This window comes from Alligator mississippiensis, chromosome 8 (assembly GCF_030867095.1).
Source record: "Alligator mississippiensis isolate rAllMis1 chromosome 8, rAllMis1, whole genome shotgun sequence".
In the NCBI taxonomy this organism is placed as follows: Eukaryota; Metazoa; Chordata; order Crocodylia; family Alligatoridae; genus Alligator; species Alligator mississippiensis.
In genome coordinates, this window is record NC_081831.1 from 82,991,741 (window position 1) to 83,012,169 (window position 20,429).

A 20,429-nucleotide genomic window follows, 5' to 3' on the forward strand; every position below is an offset into this window, starting at 1 on the left:
CCTGCGAGGAGCAGCAGCCAGGCAGCGAGGCCGCGAGCAGAGCGGGGAGCTCTGCAATGTTCACCGTCAACGTCTCATCATCCATGTCCTACAAGGGACACCCCGCATCCATCTCTCCCTCCAGACAGCAGCCAGACCCCCGGAGGCAACGCAACCAGAGGTACCATACCGCCGTGCTGCTACGCCAGCTCCGGTAGAGCTGCGGGCAGGGGAGAAGGGACCGCGGTTCTGGCAGCGAGCAGGGGGAGGTTTCTGCACCTTTGTGCGCAGGTGGACATGACTCTGGCGCTGGCCAGAAGTCCTTGCTGTCTGGGTTGAGATTGTCCAGGCTGCTCGCTGTGACCTCAGGGCTTGCATTCAAGGGCAGAGGCGGTGTGCGCCATTCCCATTCACCCCCGTGGGCTGGAGCTGGGCACAGATGCTTGTGTCGTGGCGGTGCAAGGTCTCTGTGTCCCGGAGCTGGTGTCTGCGGCTCTGGGCCCCGGTGGGGAGCTGCCTTGCACGGAGGAGCCCTCGCTGCAGCTGGGACAGCGGTGCCTGCCTGCCTGTCTGGTGAAACACTAAAGCCGTGGCGCTCGGGGCTCCCAGGCTGCAGGTTCAGCCATCAGAAGGGGTAAATGCTTGAGTGGACATACTTGTTTAGCTGCCACAGCCAGAGCTCGTAGCCATACGGCAAAAGGCTGGCCAAGACTGGGGGAAGGCAGCCTGACCCCTTCCCTGCAGGACTGGGATGAGGGGGCAAAGCCGGGAGAGCCAGACTTTCCTACCGGGCACCCAGCACCTCCTGCTTCTCTCCTCCTCCCATCGCTCTCCTGCAAGGCCCCTCTCGCTGAGTAGCACTCGCCCCAACCGAGGGGGGCCGAGGAGGCTGTTTCGGCTGGTGGGCCGTGCCCCGTGCTGTACATTGCTGCCAGGATGCCTGTGTCAGTGAAAGGGCTACAGCCTGTCCCCGGTGCGTCTGTCCTGCAGGGCTCGCATGAGAGCGTCCCTGCAATGCTGCCGCCCAGCCGCCCTAGCCCTGCGGCGGGTTGCCCGGGCTGCAACTCTCCATGATCCCAGCGTAGCTCCCAGCCCAAAGTCTTCCTTTCCCCAGCTGCGAATAAGTCCATGAATACCCACACTTAGAATAAAAAAGGGGTCCGCACTTCCATTTGAAAAATGTTAGGGGTCCATCACAGGCAACTGGTAGGGCAGTCACGGGGGGGCACATGCCCCCCCTGAGATTGGCCCCCAACTTGGCACTGCTCAGGATGGGGCAGTTTTTTGCCACGTGGGCCAGCAGTGTGTTGGGGGGGCACTAAGCCATGGCACAGAAATACAGGAGTGGATATGGGGCTTTTGGCCCGGCCCCAGGCCCACCCACAAGTTGTGCCCCCCCAGACTCAGGAGGCACCAGTCAGCCTGGGCTCTGCAAATGCATAACGGTTGGAAAGCGCTGGGGTAGTTGAACTCTGACACGTCTCGGCATTTGCTGTACAGTCATTCCAGTTAATGCCTAGTATTTTCATGGGTGTTTGAAGTTAGTTAGACATCTGTATCTTTTGGTGAGTTTCCAGCTTTCACTTCCACATATTCAAGTGGAAATAGCATTTGGACTGAGATGTGGAGTTTGGCCTTTCTAAAGTCCATGTTCAGAGGCCAAATCTTGTTTAAGCTGATCAATGCCACTGTCACCTGGCCAAGTCGTGACGTTATTGCCTCCTGGACATCCCCGCAGGGTTGCATGCTCTTGCCAAGGTATGTTAATCGACTTACCACATGTATTCCTCTGCCTTTGATCGCAGGGCTGGAGTTGGAACAGGCAGGCGTGCTCATTAGGCTCGATTTTTATTTGCCCCTGTATTTTCCTGATGCTGGACTGGTTTTTCGCTCTGGCGGTTTAAACTGTAACGTAGAAGCACCGTTTCATCAGCAAACAGTCAAGATCTGGTGGCATGCTGTTTTAAAGCCGTGAGACGGCGCCTTCTCTCGCAATGACATCAGTGACAAAGGCAAACAGGAACGGTCAAAGGGAGCATCCCTGTTTGGCACAAGTGCCTGTGCCCAGGTCTGCGCATGCTCTAAGTGTGCAAACAGCGCCTGATGATAGGAATTGTTAGTGCTGGTTCGCTATCAGGCCTCCAGGCACTCATGAGTGGCTGTGCCGGAGGCTGTCACACGCTGTCTTCAAATATGCAAAGTGTACTGTGCGGGTCACCTCCCCGATGCTGTCTTGAACGATTACTCCTAGTCTGACGACCTGGTTAATGCCTCCCCGCTCACTGCCAGCCAGGAGCACGTTGCCCAGGCTACGGCCTTTGCTGAGCCCATTGCAGAGCGCTGCTCTGGAGGCAAAGTCCTTCCTCCCCAGCGCCGTCCCTCTGCGCACAAAGAGGCCCGTTCAGCCAGTCGCTGAGCTCCACATTCCTCCAGCCTTCTGCCCAGGTCTCGTGACCTGGGCTGGTGCAACTCCCAGCACCTGCTCTGTGATTCGTCAACCCCCTCGTTACTGGCTGACGAGCGAGCGGCGAGAGGCTGAGCTCAGGATGCAGGGGGAGATTCCAGCCCTGCCGGATTCCAGGTGTGGCAGAAAGCTGCCTGCCTCCTGCACACCTGGAGAGCACCACAGCCAGGGCACTGCGTGCAGCTTCCCTGCCCTCTAAATGTCTGGTGTCTCTTCACCTAGAGAGCCCCGGAAAATCATCCTGCACAAAGGCTCCACGGGACTGGGCTTCAACATCGTTGGAGGCGAGGATGGAGAGGGGATCTTCGTCTCCTTTATCCTGGCCGGAGGCCCTGCCGACCTCAGTGGGGAGCTGCGGAGAGGAGACCGCATCCTTTCGGTGAGTCCCATCGCCGCGGGGGCCCTCAACCAGCTGCAGAGCTCCTGTGCTGAGGCTGCTGTCGCCTGTCCAGCAGCAAGCGGCCCTGCTGGCATTTGTAGGGCCCCTGTCCCCTCCTTTCACCTCCTGTGGGCTGAGTCCCTAGTGACAACCAAGGTCTCACCAGTGTGGGCACAAACCTGTCTGGCTTTTTCCGCAGCAAAGTGAGGCTGGGCTGACAGGCAGAGCTGGGGCGGGGAGGCTCAGCTACCAGGCTGTGCTGTTATAACCCCAGTGGCCAAGCAGGACGGGAGACAGCAAAGCGCTGCCGAAACCTCTTGTCTGCTGGCGAGTGGGCGGATGCCAGGCACGTCTTCCTTCCATGGGGCACCCCCAAACCCTGCATGCCAGGCGCTGTCCCGCCGGTCTGACTCCCACACCTGCGCAGCGGGGACTGCCGACGAGCGACGGGCCAATTCCCCACCCTCCACGGGTCTCAGCTCTGCTTTCGCCAGGCCAACGAGGGGGTGCCGCGCTCAGGATTAGAGCCGGTCTCGTGCAGCAGTGCAGATGGCTGCACTACTGCACAAGTCTCACTTCTCGTTCTCCTTCCAGGGGCCAAATGCTGAGCTCTTGCTAAATTAATCTAGCCAGGCTGGATTTAGCTGAAGAGGGTTTCAGTTTCAGGCATAAGGAGTTAATGCCTGAGCGCAGGTGAACAGACTGGTCTGGGTTGGCCCAGGGTGGTTGCTGCTTCCTTTGACTTTAGCACTTTGTCACCAGAGAAATGTTCTTCTCAAGTTCTGACGTGAACAGGCTTAGATCAAAAGTTACTGATTCGCCCATGGCTAAAGAAGGATTTTCTTCCTTTTCAATTCACGGGCAGATTTGCTAGGCAAGAACATTTTACCTCTAGAGACCTGGGTTCAAACCCAGATGGAGTCCCAGGAGAAAGCAGCTTTTAATGAAGTCCCGAGTGCACATTTGTGCATAGGAAACAACCACAGTAACTGGCACGAGTGGAACTGGAGTAGCTGGGGACCTGCAGGTCAGGACTGAGGGGCATCGGCACAGGTGGAACGGGGCCCCGGAGAGGAGCAGCAGAGGATACCTCGGCAGTGCCGGGAGCGAGAAAGCTGCCCCTGCTCTTGCTCAGGCTATGCTAGCTATTACTGATTTTCTAGCTCGGCTGGATTTCGAACTGCTGGGAGCCCTCGGGAGATGCCGTGGAGTCAGGCTGGAAAGCCACAGTGCCAGATTCAGAGACATTTAACTGTGTAGCTGCCAAGGCTCATCTGGAGCTTGTCTTGCTGCTGGAAAGATAACCCGATGCAGCTGAGAGCTCAGCAAGGTCCAAAGGGCGACTCCATCTCGTTGTCTGGACCGTGCGGTCCGCCTCCAGCGAAGGAGGGCTGGTACCTCCTCCTGGGCGGCATGCAGGGATGAGGCAGAGGCACCGAATCACCTGGGCAAAGGAGGGCTGTGGGGTAGCAGACTGCGAGCATACCTAGAGCTGAGCCAGTGCGTGTGCAGTCTCCGCAGGGGCTATTTGCAGCAGTTGCCTCTTCAATTCCTGTCACGTACTCAGCCAGGAGAAGGTGGTGGAAGGAAGGACCAGCGGATCCTTCATGCAGGCACGCACCCTGGCTATGCAGGGCAGCGTCTTCCCCATGCACCTTTCTCCGCCATCAGTCCGGTTGTGGAGGGCCCGAGTGCAGCTGGCGATCTCCAGCTGGGTCCCCGGCTGGGATGAGCTCTGGGGTGACATATAAGTAGGAAGGCATTGCAAAGGGCAAGACATGAACTGGGATCCTAGCACCTCCAGGCAGCATCAGCTCAAGGGAAGGGGCATCTGAGCAGGCAGCAGCCAGGGGAGAGGCTGGAAGCGGAGAGGGAAGGGGGCTGGGCTGGTGAACTAAAGCCCGATGCTGTCGTTTTGTTTCCGGTCAGGTAAATGGGGCGAACCTCCGCAATGCGACTCATGAGCAGGCGGCCGCAGCCCTGAAGCGGGCAGGACAGACGGTGACCATCATCGCCCAGTACAGGCCTGAAGGTAGGAGACAGCTGAAACCAGCCCTCCAGGCACCTCCGCCTGCCCTGCCCTGCCCCAGCCACGGCCTCACATCAGCCCCACGGGACGCTCACTGCGCCTGCCTCCTCCTTGTCACCTCATTGTGGCTCTCGCTGTCGGCCGTGGGGCCTGGGATCCTGGATCTAGCGGCTCCTTGGCCGAACGGATCCACGCTCGGGGAGCCAGGGCAAGGCCGGCAGAGCCCGTGTAGCTCCCCGCTGCCTCGCTGCCACCCTAGCGGAAGGCGGATGCTGCGCTCGCACGGATGCTCCCCAAGCCCCTTCCTTTCCCCCACGGAGCAGCAGTTCCCAATCCGCGGTGCGCAGGCAGCCTGTCAGTGCTCCGTGTTCACAGATTTATTATAATGACTTTATATGACAAAAAATTGCTGGTGGTACTCAAGGTTGTATCGTTTTAAAGTGGTGGTGCGCAATTGTCTGAGTTTGGGAACCGCTGCCGTAGAGGGACCCAGCAGCCAGCTCCTACACCCGCCACCCTCGGTGCCTCGGACAAACCGCGGCAGACTGGGAGAGAGGCCAGTGCGGGAGCGGTGCTGCGCGCTGGCTGGGGCTGGCGGGGAGGGTTGTCTGGGGCTCCGGAGCTGAAAGAGCAGTCGAAGAGGTGCAAAGTGGGCAGATAAAAGGGAGTCAACGATAAATCCGTTGACTTTCTCTTCACCATTTAGGGATGTACTTGGTAGCCGTGTTGGTCTGAGACAAAAAGAAATGCAAAAACCTAGAACCCTTGGATATCTTTTATTAGACCAGCTGAGAAGCTGCAAAGAAAATGGTGTTTTTCTGCAAGCTTTCGGGCTCACGCGCCCTTCCTCAGGCTCAGGGAAAGTTAAGGATGGTAAAAAGTGCCTAGGGCAGATTTCCAGCTTCAGCTTTCTCTGTGCAAAAGTGAAGTAACTTTCCCTGAGCCTGAGGAAGGGCGTGTGAGCCCGAAAGCTTGCAAAAAATACCATTTTCTTTGCAGCTTCTTAGTTGGTCTAATAGAAGGTATCATCTCTGAACCAAGAGGTCTAGATTTTTGCATTTCTTCACCATTGAGTATTTTGTAAGCACTTCTCCTGCCCCCACCCAAGCGTCTCTCTTCTGAGCTGAACAGGCCCGGCCTGTCTGGTCTCTCCTGGCCGGGAAGCCCCTCCGCACCCCATCATCCGTGCTGCCCTCCTCTGCACCCCCAGCTCGTCTGTGCCCTGGTGAGGCGCGGGACCGGAGCTGGGCACGGGGCTCGAGGCGTGGACGCACCCCGGGTTTATCGGGGGCATCGTGGCGCGGTCGTTGTCTGTATAGACGGTGTCCATAAGTGCTGGCTGAGTCCTGGGAGCGGAGTGCTGCTCCAGGAGCCGTGCTGGCGCCAGGATTTCTTCTGGTGACACCTGGCCTGGAGGAGGAGATCCGGCGTGCGCGGGGAATCGCTTCGGTGCGTCTCTGTGCGTCGTGATCCCCGAGACGGTCGGTGCCAAGACCCCGGTGGACACTGCAGTCGCGCTCCCGCTCTCCTCCAGGGATGCGAAGCGTGCGGGGTCTCCGAGCCCAGAGGGGCCGGGCTGGGCTGGGCGGTGTAGGGATGCCCAGAGGGCAGAGCAACCATATGCCGGCTGTGTCCAGCCCTGCTTGGAGGGAAAGCGCAGGGGGGGGCAAACAGAGCGCGAGCAATGGGTCGGGCTGCAGCAGGGAAAGGTGAGGCAGCACGTGCCCCGGGGGGGGGGGGCGCATGGAGCATCCCGGGGCAGCGCGCGCATGAACGGGCGGGGGGCGGGGCTCGGCATGCAAACGACGTGGACGCGGGTAGGCCGAGCGGGGACGGGGCGGGGCGCGGGCCCCGATTGGCGCGCGGGGCGGGGCCGGTGCTCGGATTGGCTGGGGCGGGGCCTGCTCCTCCCGCCAGTCCGGCTGCGACGCTTTGTGTGCGGGGCGGGGGCGTCGCGGGGCAACGCGCAGGTGAGGGGGGGGGGGCGGCGTCGCGGGGCAACGCGCAGGCGGGGCGGGGCAACGCACAGGTGAGGGGGGCGGGGGGGGGCGTCGCGGGGCAACGCACAGGTGGGGGGGCGGGGGGACACCCCCCCAACACCCCCACCCCGCCCGGGCCTGCGGCCACAGGCCCCGCATCGCCCGGCTCCGGTGAGCAGGGCCCAGGCCGCGAGGTGCCGCTGCAGCCGGGGGGACAGCGGGGCGGGGACCCCCGGGGCGGCGCGCGGCTGTGCCCCGGCGAGCCGAGTGCCGGTGCGAGCGAGGGCGGGGGCGGCCCCGACCCCCTGGAGAACTAGGCCTGAGGCTCGCGATGCCCCGCGCGGAGGAGGGGGCGGCGGGCTGTGCCCCGCGGAGGGGCGCGCCGCAGGCACCCGCTCGGGGCCGGCGCCAAGAGGAGGGTTGCGGGGCCGCGGGCCGGGGGGCTCCTCCGCGTCTGCCTGACGGGGGGCGCAGTCCCGGCCGCCTCGCCGCGCTGGCTGGAAGCAGAGCCTGTCTGTCCGTGGCAGACCGAGCGGTGCTGCGCCGGGATGGCTGCCGCGCGGGAAGCGGTCGTGTGGCCGCGTGCCGGAGCCAGCGCGGGCCGGCTGCCGGGTCCCGCGGGGGACCTGCCGGCTGTGGGCCGCGCGGCTCGGTGCCGCCAGGGGATCCCCTCCGGGCTGCTGGAGCGGGGGGGGGGGGCTGTGCTCTGCAGGCAGCCCCCAGGGGAGAGCCTGTGGGGAGGCATTGGTCGCAGGGCCGGGGCAGATGGCTGGTTGTCCGGGGCAGCTCCCGGTTGCAAAGGGCCCCAGGAGGCGGCAGGCCGGCGTTGCAGGGCTGCGCCTTGCACAGCTTCAGCAGCATCCTCGCAAGATGCTAATTAAACCGTGTTTTTAAAAGGAGCAGGTTTGCCTGTAATTGCCTTGCGAAGGTATCGGCAGCCAGCCGGCGCTGCCTCAGCCTCTCCCGCGCCAGGCTGCCTTGCACCTCTGTGCCAAAGCCACGGACCCAGCGTGCCGCAGGCAGGGGAGCCGGGAGGCTCTGCACATCCCTGGGAAGGGAAGGGAAGGGCAGGTGTTTCGTTCCCCACTACATGTTCCTTGGGGCCTGGGGTTTCAACATGGACCCGCCGGACGGAGTCGGAGCTCTCCTGCAGCAGCTCGCACGCGGTCTGCCCCGGAAGCAGGCCGCCCGTGAGCAGCGATCGTGCTGGTCTCGGGTGCGGAGGCTCTTGGCGTTCGCGGCCCTTGGGTCTGTGCTGGGACTTCAGGATGCAGATTCCCATCCTCAGTTTGCACGTTGTTCCCCGTCCTTGACCCCTTGTGTTGTGTTGTGCTGTGCATGAGGATGCACGGGAGCGCTCGCTCTCTCTGCCGCCTCTCTGGCCTCTCTCTTCATGGTGAAAGCTTTCAGCCTTCCCTGGACCTTGTCTTTTTCTCAACCTGTCTTTGTCCAGGTGAGCACCCTGCCAGTCCCTTCGCGTGCTCTTGCTTCTCCCCCTCCCAGGCCCAGCTGCGAGGGAGATGGATGGCTGTGGTAGGGGTGTGCGTCCAGGAGTCCTCTGTGTTCCTGTATTTCAGGCTGTGTTTGCAAAGCGGGTTTGACAGAAACGAGCAGTGTGGGCTGAGTATTTCTTGCATGCAGCAAAGGGCAGAGAGCAGGATCTTGGCCCCCTTTTGCCTTTGGCTCAGAAATCACTGGGGTTCATAGCACGTGGCCTTCCTGTGTTGTCACGACTGTCACGTGACTTCATAGCACAATGGCTTCAGGCGCACGAGTGTCTTAACGCCGGTTCGACTGATCCGAAGTTGTCACAGCAAGCAGCTGTGGCGTTCTCGGAGCAAATATAGTGCCCGGCATTGAAGGGGCGAGCAGAGCGCTAGGGAAGGCAGACAGTTGCGATGAACCTGTACATTGAATGCAGTAGGTACGTGCTTAACCTGGCAGTGCATGTCCGTGAAAGGAACTGGCAGAAATTCATTATTAGCTACGAGGTGAAAGCTGCAAGCGTAGGGCCTGGGCATATCAGCTGCTTGTTATTGCCGGATGGAAGTGCATGTCAGCTCCACAGCATGCCCTTGCGTGCGGAAGCTCAGCCATCAGCAGGGGCGGTGTGGGTCCCGTCTAGGAGCACAGGTTAATGGATCGTTAACTGGAGAAGCTGGCACATGGCAAATCCCCACCCCTTTTACCTTGCAATTGTTAATTTGAGTGCTTGTGCTCTTATCTGCCCGGCCCTTGTGAACAAGGGAGAGGCTTTTTGCTCAGACTCTGATAAATCAGTGCATGCTGTTTAATAGTGCTCGGGCCGGCTCCCTGAAGCTTCTGGGTCAGAGTGGAGACTTAGTGACTTGCCTGACTCTCTACAGCTTCTGCCCTCTTAATATCATCCACGTAGTCGTGGGAGGGAAGCCAAGTTAAACTGGGAAAGAATAGCAGCCATGTTAGTCTGAGGTCAGAAGGCAGGGCAGGGTGGCACCTTAGAAACTAATTCAGAAAGGCATACATTTCCATAGGTGACAGCCTCTTTCATCAGGTGCTAGCAGGTGTTAGCACAGACCAGGTAGGCTGCTGCCTACCAAAGCTTACGCCTTTCTGAATGCGTTAGTCTCTGAGGTGCCACCCCATCCCCCCTTCTGCACGAAGGAGTGGCAAGGCAGATGGACTGGTACCCGGCGCCAGCTGGCCTGGTGCAGAGGTTTCTGCAAGCCGTCTAAGCAAAAGCAGCCCTTCCCTGCAGTGGTCTGCGTTGACCGGAGTCCCTTGTTTCAGTTTCTCGTCTGGCGAGCGTTGCCATCCCCTGGCACCAGCGCCGCGATTTCGATGATGGCATAAGCTTCCAGGAAGGGGCAGGGCGCCCTCTTCGCTGTCATCGTTCTTCCTGGCTGATCCCAGCAGGGAAACCTGAAGGGCTGCGGTGACTTTTAAGAAAGTTGCACAGCTGGATCCAGGCTCCTCTGCCCACGCCCAGGGAGCAGAGGCGTGCTGTGGGTTCAAGCAGGGAGGGAGTGACTGCAGTGAACTGAGGTGCCTTGAAAACAAGGACATCTTGGTAGCATGAGACAGAGAGATTGCCTCTGGAGTGGCTCCTTCGGCCATCGTGGGGAGCTCACAGTTCCCTGCTCCCAAAGCAAACGTGCATTCGGCAGAGCTGGCTGCGCTGCTCTCTGCAAGCCCCCGCCACTTTCCCAAGCAAGTCTCCCTGCTGTCCCCTGCGGCCTGGTCCCTACCACGCATGGTGTTGTCTGTTAGAAACTGGCACTGGGGACCTCTTGGGTATCGTGACTTGGGATGTTTCACAGTCACATCCTTCCGCTGGATCTTGGGCCTTTGGAGCACGACCCATGGTGCAGGGCTCCTTTCCAGTTCCTGATGCCGCTGCCCAGAGGCACCCTTCCCCTGTGCTCGCCTCCCTCTTTGATGGTTGCTTTCTCTCCTTTGGCTGGAGAAAGCCGTCTGAGACTTCCTTTCCAGTGACCCTAGCAAACCCCCGAGAAAGGAGCTAGAGCAAGAAAGTAGCAGCTGTTTGGTGGCAGATGCCTTTGGGGTTTAGCAGAGAGGCCTGGTTTGTCAGGTCCTAGGGGCCCTCTCTTGTAACCGTGGGACTCGCCAGGCAAAGCGCAGCACTGTAGATCCAGAGCGGACAGCAGGATGGAGATCCTGGCTCCATCACCATCTCACAGCTGGCTGTGTCCAGGGGCACAGCTGACCGCCATCTCCATGCCGCCTGCAGCTGGACCGCAGGATGCTCAGCAAAGCATTTGGCAGATCTGGCTCTGGGCAGGAGGACTCGTACTCGGCCATTGCAGCCAGCAGGCCACATGGGCTCCTGCCCCGGCTCCACACGCCAGGCGCAGGGCCTGCCGTAGTCACGGCTCCTGCATGGGCGTGGGGTAGTTGCATGCTGGGGATCGCTCTTCCCGGGACTGTTGGGTTACTACCCAGCTGCCTTCTGCCTCCGTTGACTGCGTGGCTTTACCGCAGAAACAGCAACTGGCTCGGGGTATGGGGCTCGCGATAAACACAAGCCTAGGAGGAATTATTTCACTGTGAGGCCGGAGAGACAGATGCAGACAATAGCCTCTTGGATCCGAGAGCTTCGCCGTCTGGGCACCCAAATCCATTCGGTTTCTGCAGAGAGTTCAAAGTCCAGGGATTTCTTGGAAGGTGGCAGGTCAGGGGAGTGCTCCTCTGTGTCCTTGTGAGACCTGTGGCAGCATCTGGCATGACCCCTGGCTTCTCCACTCCTGGCAGGGGGAATGATCACTGGGCAGAAGTGCTTTTCTGTGGTGATGGGCTAGTGGCAATAACGAGCTGCAGCCTCTGAGCCCAGGGCATGGTGCCCAGCTCCCGAACAACACAGTCCAAGCAGCTGGGGTGGAGGTAACATTTGCCCGGCTCAGAAGAGACGGGGACTTGAGCAGAGGTGGATCTGACCTCTGCTGCAGAGCTTACCTACTAACAGCGGGTCGAAGGAGACCCTGACTGCAGGCATCCCGTGCCCTTCCCGCTGCGCTACGCTGGCCAAATCCTCCCCACAGACGGAGACAGTCCCCATCTGCCTCTTGGCTTCCGGCGCTCTTCCACAGCCCAAGCAAAACTTCCCAGGAAAGCCCCGGGGTTGGAGCAGATTGGTGCAGCAGGAATGCCAGGCTCTGCCGGGCTGAGTGTCTCTGGGGAGGCCACGGGTGCCGGCGCACCGCACCACAGTGACCTGGGCCTCGCGGGGAGCCAGCAGCTCTGGCCTGGCGTGCCCTGCCGTTCTGCTGGCTCAGCTGTGTCGGCTGGGTGTGCCTCCTGCCCTCCGCCCAAGCAGCACAGCCCTGCCGCCAGAGCCAGGTACAGATCCTGTGCTCGCACAGCTCCCTCCCCTCGGGGCACTGGCTCCGACCATCCCAGCAAAAGGCCAGTGCCCGATGGGTGTCTCTGCAGCACCTGCTCTGGTCTTGCTCCAAGCGTAGGCAACATCTCGTGTCTCTCGGGGGGGAGGCCAGCTCCCAGTGTGTCCAGAGCAGGCGCGGTGCCCACATGCTCTGGGGGAAGGCACACGGGGTGTCTGGGTCTGCAGGGGGGAAGTGGCTGCCTGCCCCTGGGAGCAGGAGTTGGTGATCTCCACCCCTGCTAATGAGCTGCTCCCTGCTGCTGGTGGTTAAACTTAAACCTGCTCCCCTTCCCCCAACCTTTTCTTGCTGCGCGTGCCAGGAGCTCGGCTTCTCTCCAGCTGAGATCGGTTGGCGGGGAGAGGGCATTTGTTCCAGGAAGGGACCCTCGGGCATCTCGGGACAGCTTGTGCCATAGGCGGGGTGCTGGACTCCTCCGGGAATGCCAGCCGTGACCTAGCCGGGGCAGCTCCTCTGAGATGGAGGAGGATCCCATTTCATCCCGCGCTCCAAACGGCGCCAGGCTGAGCGGCCAGAGGGGTGCCTGCTGGGGACTGGACTGGGAGGCCACGTGCAGCCCGCAGGTTGTGTCTGACCGGTGCAGCCGGGACCCCTCGCGTGCTGGGCCAGGGGTGCTGCTGCCTCGCATGAGAGGCTCTCATACGGAGAACGCTTCCCACCGCCACCTTGTTTGTATTGGTGTAGCTCAGTGGCGCTCAGCCTCTGGCCTGCAGGCCTCATCCAGCCCTCAGAGCCCCCTGTGGGTCCTGAAATCTGGCAGGGGTGAGGTGACAATTAACATTGCCACCACTCCCTCGCTGCTGAATTTCCCAACCCGTGGGCCAGCTGGCATGGTCGTGCACACAGGGCCAGGGCTGCAGCCAGAGCTGGGCTGGCCCGTGTGCCAGCTCGGACCCACGGCCCCTTTCCTCTCGCACTTCTGTTGCCTGCAGCTGAGTGAAAACCGTCTGTCTGGGGAGAATCGCGTTTCCTTTGTCCCATCGGTTCCTGCCCAGCTGTTGCTGAGATAGGGGCTGTTTAAAAAGTGGTGGTTTTCATTCTCTTGCTTCCCTTCCTAAGGAAACTGTGGTCGCCTTTCAAAGGCACTGCACAGGAACGGTCTCCCCCACGGCAGCAGGGCATGCCAAATGGGGCTGCCAGACCACTGCTAGCCGAGCACGCGGGCAGGCTTTGACCGCAGTCGTCTCCTTTTGGGCATCACACAGGGAAGAGCGACCCCACCGGGGCTCCCTGCCCCACTTGGACCTAGCGCTGCCTATTTCCCTGCCCTTCCCCGCTGCCAAGAGCAGCCTGATGCTGCAGCTCACGTGGTCGCTGGCTGCGAGCTGCACAGGGGAGCACGGCGTTCAGCCCCACTGACGATGCAGGCTGGGAGGTTGTTACAGGTGCACGAAGCATGTTTCTTGTTTTAAAAACCCGAGCAGCCGAGGAGCTGTTCAGAGAGCGTGGTTTCGGTGGTGAGCACACACTCTTGAACTACAAGTGACGCTAGCTGTGGCCCCGTCTGCTGGCGTGTCGGGGCGTGCTCTCTGATTACATGCTCATGGGCTGCTTTTTTCCACCAGGACCTCCTCTCGTGGCGCCCACAACTATGGTTGTACGCCTGGTGCTTCTCTCTCAAGTGAGGGACCTTGCAACTGCAGTGCCACATTTGCCAGAGCCGTGCATCTTTGTGGGGGGTGTTCATCTAACATACAAACTCTGTGACTTCAAACTGCTGGAGCCGGGGCGTGGGAAGATGATGGGATGGAGGGCAGGAAATGGTTTCTGTCTTCAGCTCTTGAAAGTTTTGTGCCCGTCTTTTGCACATCTCTGCAGCTGACATGGCTGGCAGTTGAAAGATGATTTTTGGCAGGAAAATAGCTCTCGCTGAGGAGAGGTATTGTGGAGCGTCCTGATGACAATTGAGCTTGATTTGCCTGAGTGAGGTGTCTTTAGAAAGTGCCTGCTGTACATGCCAAGCCTGTTTGCAGGGGGTCTTGCTGAGGCGTGGAGCGCGCAGCAGAGGAGAGCAGCTTTGTGCCGCGGCGGGGGCATTGGCTACCGGCTGGAGAGGTGAGCCACGGGCTGTGGGCTTGGACCAAAGGCGGGGAGGGGCAGAGGGAAGCTGTTCCTGGCCACGCGGGAGAGGACCTTCTTCATGCGGGTTTCCGAGGCAGGTGGGACCAGTGGTCAGCTGATGCTTGGTCTGGACGGTGGAGTTTGGACACGCTGTAGTTGTGGCTTTGAGAGCCGCCGGTCGGCTTGAGGCCTGCACTGTGAGGCACCACTTTGGCTCCTTTCTGTGACTTCTGGTTTAGGAAAAGCCACTCTGGAAACGCAGCGCAAGGACACTCAGGAATGCAAAAGCTGCACAGTTAACTTGGGCATTTCCTGACTTTCCAGTGCTTCGGGTTGCGTCATTCCAGCCCTGCTTGTCTACATCTGCACTGACACCAGTCTCTAATTATAGTCACGTGCTGGGGTTTTGTGAAATGCAGCACACCAGGCATTTGCCAGCAACCTTTGCTACGTGCACATAGTGTCTCCGTTCTGTGCACCAGCCCGTCCAGCCACAGAAGCTTTTTGTAGGAAAGAGTGGGCCGTTCCTGCCAGCGTTGTGCAGCGTTCTGGGCGCTCGGTGCAGAATCGGGGCCCTGGGACTGCCCAGGGCCATGCTGGTTGCCCACCCGTACAGCGCAGCTTGGGAAGACGTCACGAGTGATGGGAGCAAGAACCGTGGACAAACGTTTCCCCATGCTCAGCCTGCTTCCTGTGTGTGACAGCCTGTCGCCTCACCCGTTCCAGTTTCCCCTGCACAGTCATTTTCTCCTGCTGCCTGCGCAGGGGCCTCGCGGCAGAGGCAAGAGACCAGCCTTTTCGATAGGGGAGTCGTCTGTAAAAGCTGAGGGGGCCGGGGGCTCTCTCGGGACCTGCTGTGCCTGCGGAGTCTGTCTTTGCTGAGAGAAGGGGGCAATCCCCAGCTGGAGATGTGTTGCAACAGGGTGCCTCAGTGATGGATGCAAATCCGGGGATTTGGGGAGCACAGATAGATCCAAGTGGAGATGACCTGACCTTTGGCTCTTCCTGACTCCTGAGTGTTTAATTGTCTGGTGGGTGCTGCTTTCTGTCCGGACCGCGGTGCTTGTGAGAAGGAAGCCCACATAGCGAAGGTGAAGCATGGCAGGAGCGCGATAGCATCCAGGGTGAACACTGTCTCCCCAGGCCTCTCGCGTACTGTTTTTGCCCTGCGAGCTGCCGGTGGGATAGGTGCCAGGCGGGCAGGCAGGCGGCGGTTCGGTTCTTGTGACCTCTGGGCACTCGGGCCAAAGGAACGTCCTTGCTCTTGGTGATCGGTTCCCTCCCGCCAAGCCCTGCCCCCAGCCCTCGCACCCCCTCCGCAGAGGGATGTGGCTCGTGTGGAAGTGGTGAGGACAGGAAGCTGCGTTTGGTGGCAGCCTTTTTGGGGAGAGAGGAGCAAGTGTCACTTGGTTAGCCTCTCCCTGGGCCTGTTGCTGAGGAGCCGGTGACTGCAGCAGTCCAGGCTGGGGAGCAGAGCTGGGCCCAGGAGTGCGGTCGGCACGTGTCCATGCCCTGCGTGCACTTCTGCCAAAAGGTGTGTGAGGCCCCAGGCTCCCCCCGTGCCCGCCTGGAGCACACCTCGCCTGCCGCGCTTCCCAGGCAGCTTGGCAGCACATTGGGCCTGGTTGTGCCAAGGCAGCTTCTCGCTCCTCCTCCCCGGATCCACTTCCTGCCAGGAGGCGCAGCTGTCGTGCATGTCAGCCTGCACTGGCGATGCACGGTAATGGGGCAGGCGGGTGGGGGCCTTGGTAAGCAAGAGTGGGGCCCGCTGCAGCCGGCATCTCTCCTGCCTGCTGGAGCACCCGCCGGGGCAGGGCCGAGCTTGCCTGAGCGCGTGCGTGTCCCTGCTGCCTGCCAGGGGGTGCGATTTTGTGTCTGCTCTGTTACCCGGGGGCAGTGACCTCCTGTCCTTATTGCCCAGGGAGATGTGCGCCTTGCCCCAGAGCTGGAGCCATGGCTCGAGGGCTCCCTGCTGCCGTCTGGGGCAGCAGCTCGGTGCAGCCGGTTGTTTTGCAGCAGGGACAGCAGCACCCGAGCAAACTTTCTCCCAGCTGCTTCTAGTAATCGGAAACTGTTCCCACCCTCTGCCTTTGTCCCCAACCTTTCCACCCAGCTGAAGGTCAGGCGAGGGAGCTGGGAGGAGCTCCAGGTGCTGGAAACTCCCCGCTCCATGGGATGCTGCCGGCAGCTCGCTGCAGGGTCTTGCTGGCTTCCTTCCACCAGCGAGGGGCTGTTCAGCTCGCTGCACAGCTTTCGGGGTGCACAACGCATGGCAAAGCTGCCGGCTCCTTCCTGCTGCCTCCTCAGAGCCCAGCCTTGCCTCCGTTGTTCCCGAGCCCCTTCCGCACCTGCCCGCAGTGCCTGCATGTCCTTCCGTGTGTGGATCGGGCCGAGGGGCCGCTTCCAGCACCCGTGAGGCCCTTGGAGCTGCCGAAGAGCCCAACTCCCTGCTCGTGTGCATGCTGAAGCTCGGGGAGCACAGCGGGCCCTCTGGCCTCAGTTCCTTTTGTCTCGGCACCTTGGTATCCGTGCACTTCCGCGAGCTGCAAGCGCGTTGCTCCTCTTCCCTCTTAAAGGCTCTGGTAAAGGACCCTTGCTGCTGCTGGGCAGGAGGGTGGTGGGAGCGCGGGAGGAGACGGGCTGGGCTGGTGCCGCCTTGCAGAGAGGACTGTGCTGCCCCCAGCTCTGGCACTGCCGGCTGACCCCCCAGGACATCTGCTCCAGAAAGCTTGCTCCCCTCAATTTAGCTGAAACTGGTTGAGCTGGGACGGGGATGGGACAGCAATTGCCGGGCTCGCCGCTCAACACAGCGGCCCACACCGAGGAAGCGCCCAGCTCAGCCTTTTCCCCTGTGCAGAGCCTGCGGCACCCGGTCTGGGAGCAATCCGGCTTGTGCGCTCACGGGCGCTGGCCGGCAGCTCTGAGCAGAGTAGCCATGCAGGGCAGCAGTGTGTGGGCCCGGGGTGGGCAAAAGGGGTAGTTTCCCTCCTGTCACTGAGGGGGAGCATACAAGGTGTCTGAAGAGCTCTTCCCCGCCTGAAGAGCTCTTTGCTGCAGTAGTTGGAGTACAGCAGTGCCGAGCCCTGCTCTGCGCCCAGCCCGGCACTTTGAGCCCCGTATCAAAGCAGGTCGATGGCCGTGGCTCGGTCTGCTGCACCATCCAGCGAGGGGGTCACAGGAGCATTGGCTGCAGTCGCCTCTTTTCTTGGTGAAGCCAAGATGTAACAGCCTGTGATATGGGGTTGTCAAGCCTGCCCCTGCCCTCTGCTAACCCCCTGTCTCTCTGCAGAGTACAGCCGCTTCGAGTCAAAGATACACGACCTGCGAGAACAAATGATGAACAGCAGCATGAGCTCTGGCTCCGGCTCACTCCGGACCAGCGAGAAGAGATCCCTCTATGTCCGGTAAGGCACATCTTTCCCCTCCCCGTGGGTTCGTCTGCCTCTAATGAGCTGGGGGTGGCCGGGGGTCCCCTTGACTGCAGGGAGGGGAGGGTCTTACCCCGACGTTTTCCACTGAGCACCGGCACGCTGCAGCTGACCTCTCCAGTGACGTGGGGCCCATCTCTTCCTTTCTACAGCTGAATTTTGCTCTGCCTACACCCTGGGGACACCTTGCAGGTGGGGGTACCTCTCCAGTACATACATGTGTGCACACGTGTGCAAGACCCCTGCCAGGACAGGCTTGTGCTGGGCAGAGGTCCTCCCAGACTGAGCCTCCACATGGGAGCACTTATCCCAGGGCCATCTCTGAGCAGAACATCTTTGCCTTGCTCCCCCCACCATAGGGAGCATTTGGAAATAAAAGGGCCACCAGGGAATGGGGAATTTGCCATCAAGGCTGCCTGGGACCAGCAATGCCCTAAGCAGGGAGGATCACGTGGTAGGGAGGCCCTACCACGGCTTTGCGGTAGGGCCATGCTCAGTCACCTCATGGCTGCACCTTCCCAGAGCTGTGGTCAGGTGCAGGGCTGTCTGAGCTGGCTCCTATCTCCCTCTCCAAGTCCCTGAGGCTGGGTCCAGCTGGAGGGGAGATGAGCTCTGTTGGATTATTGCTTCAGTTGTGGGCCAGGCCCACGGGTCAGAGCCATGCTGGGGTCCCCACAGGTTGAAGCAAGGCACTGATGAAGCTGCATCCGATGTGCAGGGATCCCTGCCTTGCTGCTTCAGCCCCTTCCTTCCCGCCCCACACAGATCTCCCCCCCCTTCCACTCCAACACCCATGTGCCAGTACCAGGCCTTGCTGTACTGGGCACCAGGCCATGCAGGTACTGGGTGCTTTCTCCTCAGCCAGCAGCTGCATGTGTAGCTAGGAAGTGATTGTAACTTGCTAATTAAAATGAGTCACGGGGTAGGGGGGGTGGGCAGGCATCCCAGTGGGGTGCCTGGCAGCTGTGTACTGAAAGCTGCCTGGAGAGGGACGAGATTGCAAGGCCTTTTTTTTTTTTTTCTTGGCTCTGTCGCCGTCCTACGCCAGAAGAGGCCCCTGCGGAGGGAACCTGGGGCCAGGGCTGCCAGGTTGTGCTCTGATGTCCAGGTTTTTTGGTAGGCTCTGGCACTGGAGCTCTGCTGTGGGCCCTGTGTGTGGCCCCGCGTCAGCCTCTCATCGGCATACCCCGTGCCCTCATCTGACAATCCCAGTGGAGGAGTGCTGGTGCTCCCGGGTGGATCTGACCCTGCTCCCTAAATCCAGCCTTGCCGTGCTGGCTCCTTGCAGACTCCCTGCACCACAGGGCATTTCTGTGTGGTGTGTAATGCAGAACGGGCCTGGCAGGGGTCAGGCAGTGGAGATGCCCCTATTGACGCTGCCGTCGGATGGCCCGGGGGCTGGGCTGGGCTGGGCTGCACAGGCCTTCAGGAGCCCAGGTATGTCTGGTCGCTGCAGCGAGCTGCTCTTATGAGCAGATGGGAAGAGATGGTCTGTGCTTGGACAGGATCCTACGCTTGTTGGCACCAGAGGTGCTTCTTCCTGGCCCCAGAGCTGAGGAGCTCCCTTCCATGGCAGGTGCCTGCCTCTGGTGGGCGTGGGGCTGACGTTTGCACCACATCTGCTCGCATTGCCTGGCTCATGTGCCCTCCACACACCTCGTGCAGGGACGTGGCACTGAACCAGGCCTGTCCCTCTGCTGTAACAGTGCTCTGGGTCCAGCCCAGCTGCCCTGTCGGGCCCTCTCTCCTGCCTGCCGTTCACCAGCCCCACCCCCTTCAAGCCCTACTCTGTGACAGGGCTCCTGTGGCCCAGGACCACGCTCCGGAGCCACCTTGCGCCTATCTTGGAGAGCCCCGCCCCGCCCCGCCCCGGGCTTGTGGGGTGGGGTAGTTTCGAGCACAATTTAGCTGAAACTGGTTGAGCTGTGCCAGGGACGGGACAGCAATTGCCGGGCTCGCTGCCAAGCTGCCTTAGTCAGTCCTCCGGGCAGGCGCACGACTGTGACGTCAGGTGGGGAGCTCCTGCCAGCAGGAAGCAAGTGCCTGCCCCAGGGCTGGCCACGCCTGCACTTTTGGGGCTGCCAGATGCCCCCGGTCGCCCGTGCACCAGTGACCACTCTCTTCAGAGCATGTCCAGACAGGCCGCAGTGTAACACATGTCGCAGGCCCTCCTGTTCCTGTTCCTGCCCCGGCTCAGGGCACGGGCCCCCTGCTGTGACAAGTCTCTCAGGCCTGGCCGGTCTGGGGACCCTGCCGTATGCAAGGCTCCCTCCCTCCTCCTCTTCTCTGAGTGCTGCTGAGAAAGCTCTCGCCTCCCTGCAGCAGTGGGCCGTGGCTTGGCTTGTGGTAGCCACACCACCCTGCCTGTATCTAGACTCCAAGAGCCTGCGAGGTGGCTGCTGTTAGCCGCCAGTGGCACAGCCCTGTTCCATGTCCAGTCTGGTGGTGACAGGCATGCTCTGTTTGCAGCCTCTCCCAGCAGCCAGCGCTGAGCCCTGGTCCACACCCAAGTTGCCAGGAGGAGTTCCTGCAGGCCCCATACAGCTGTGCAGACCCAGCCTGGAGCGTGGTCCTCTGCCGTGGCCTCGCTGTCAGGGTGCAGGCGCGTTGTTTCTTTGGCTTCCCAGGGTCATATGCAGCACAGGATAGTTGTTGGATCTCAAGGGCACTTGGAGCTAGATGCTGTGGTGACAAACAGCTGGGAGCAGTGCGGGGAGGGAGTTGAGCATGGAGCAGGTCTCTGAGGAGCTCGGGAAGCTGCATGTGGCAAGCCAGCAGGTGTAGGTCCCCAGGAGCACGGTGCCATAGAAAGCTGCCTGGCGAAGTGTTTGTAGCTGCTCTTCTGGAGGCTTGCTGGAGCATCTAATGCAGCGTGGGCATGGTCAGAGAGTCAGATCCCAGGAGCCGTTCTTCACACGGGCCTGGCTTCAGGCTGGGCTTCCACGGCGTGGCTGCCGTTCCAGCACCAGTGCTAGGAGAAGAGGGACAGTTCAGTCCCTGGGCTGGGGAGACTTCCGCTTAGCTAGTGGGCATTGGGAACCAGTGGATCAAGGCTAGACTGGCACACAGAGCCAGCCCTGTGCCCCCACGCCTCTGCCGGGCTGTGGCTTGCGCACCGTGAACCAAGCTGCGTGGCAGACTGGAGCTGAGCACTGCTGAGGCCTGTGCTTGCTTTGGAGTAAACCTGCTTGACCAGTTCCCTTGGTGCCTGC

At 61.0% G+C, this 20,429-nt stretch overlaps 1 protein-coding gene across 11 annotated transcripts in view; it reads left to right on the top strand.

Annotated features, from left to right (window-relative positions):
* The window catches only part of DLG3 (discs large MAGUK scaffold protein 3), a 115,757-nt gene that overhangs the window by 79,261 nt on the left and 16,067 nt on the right, over positions 1-20,429 (top strand). For 7 of the 11 annotated variants that reach the window (XM_019492817.2, XM_019492816.2, XM_019492815.2 and 4 more), the window contains 3 exons: positions 2,666-2,822; positions 4,752-4,854; positions 17,079-17,193. In XM_019492817.2, coding sequence (XP_019348362.2) covers positions 2,666-2,822; positions 4,752-4,854; positions 17,079-17,193 — 375 coding nt within the window. The other 4 variants (XM_019492823.2, XM_059732937.1, XM_059732938.1 and 1 more) reach the window with 4 other exon arrangements.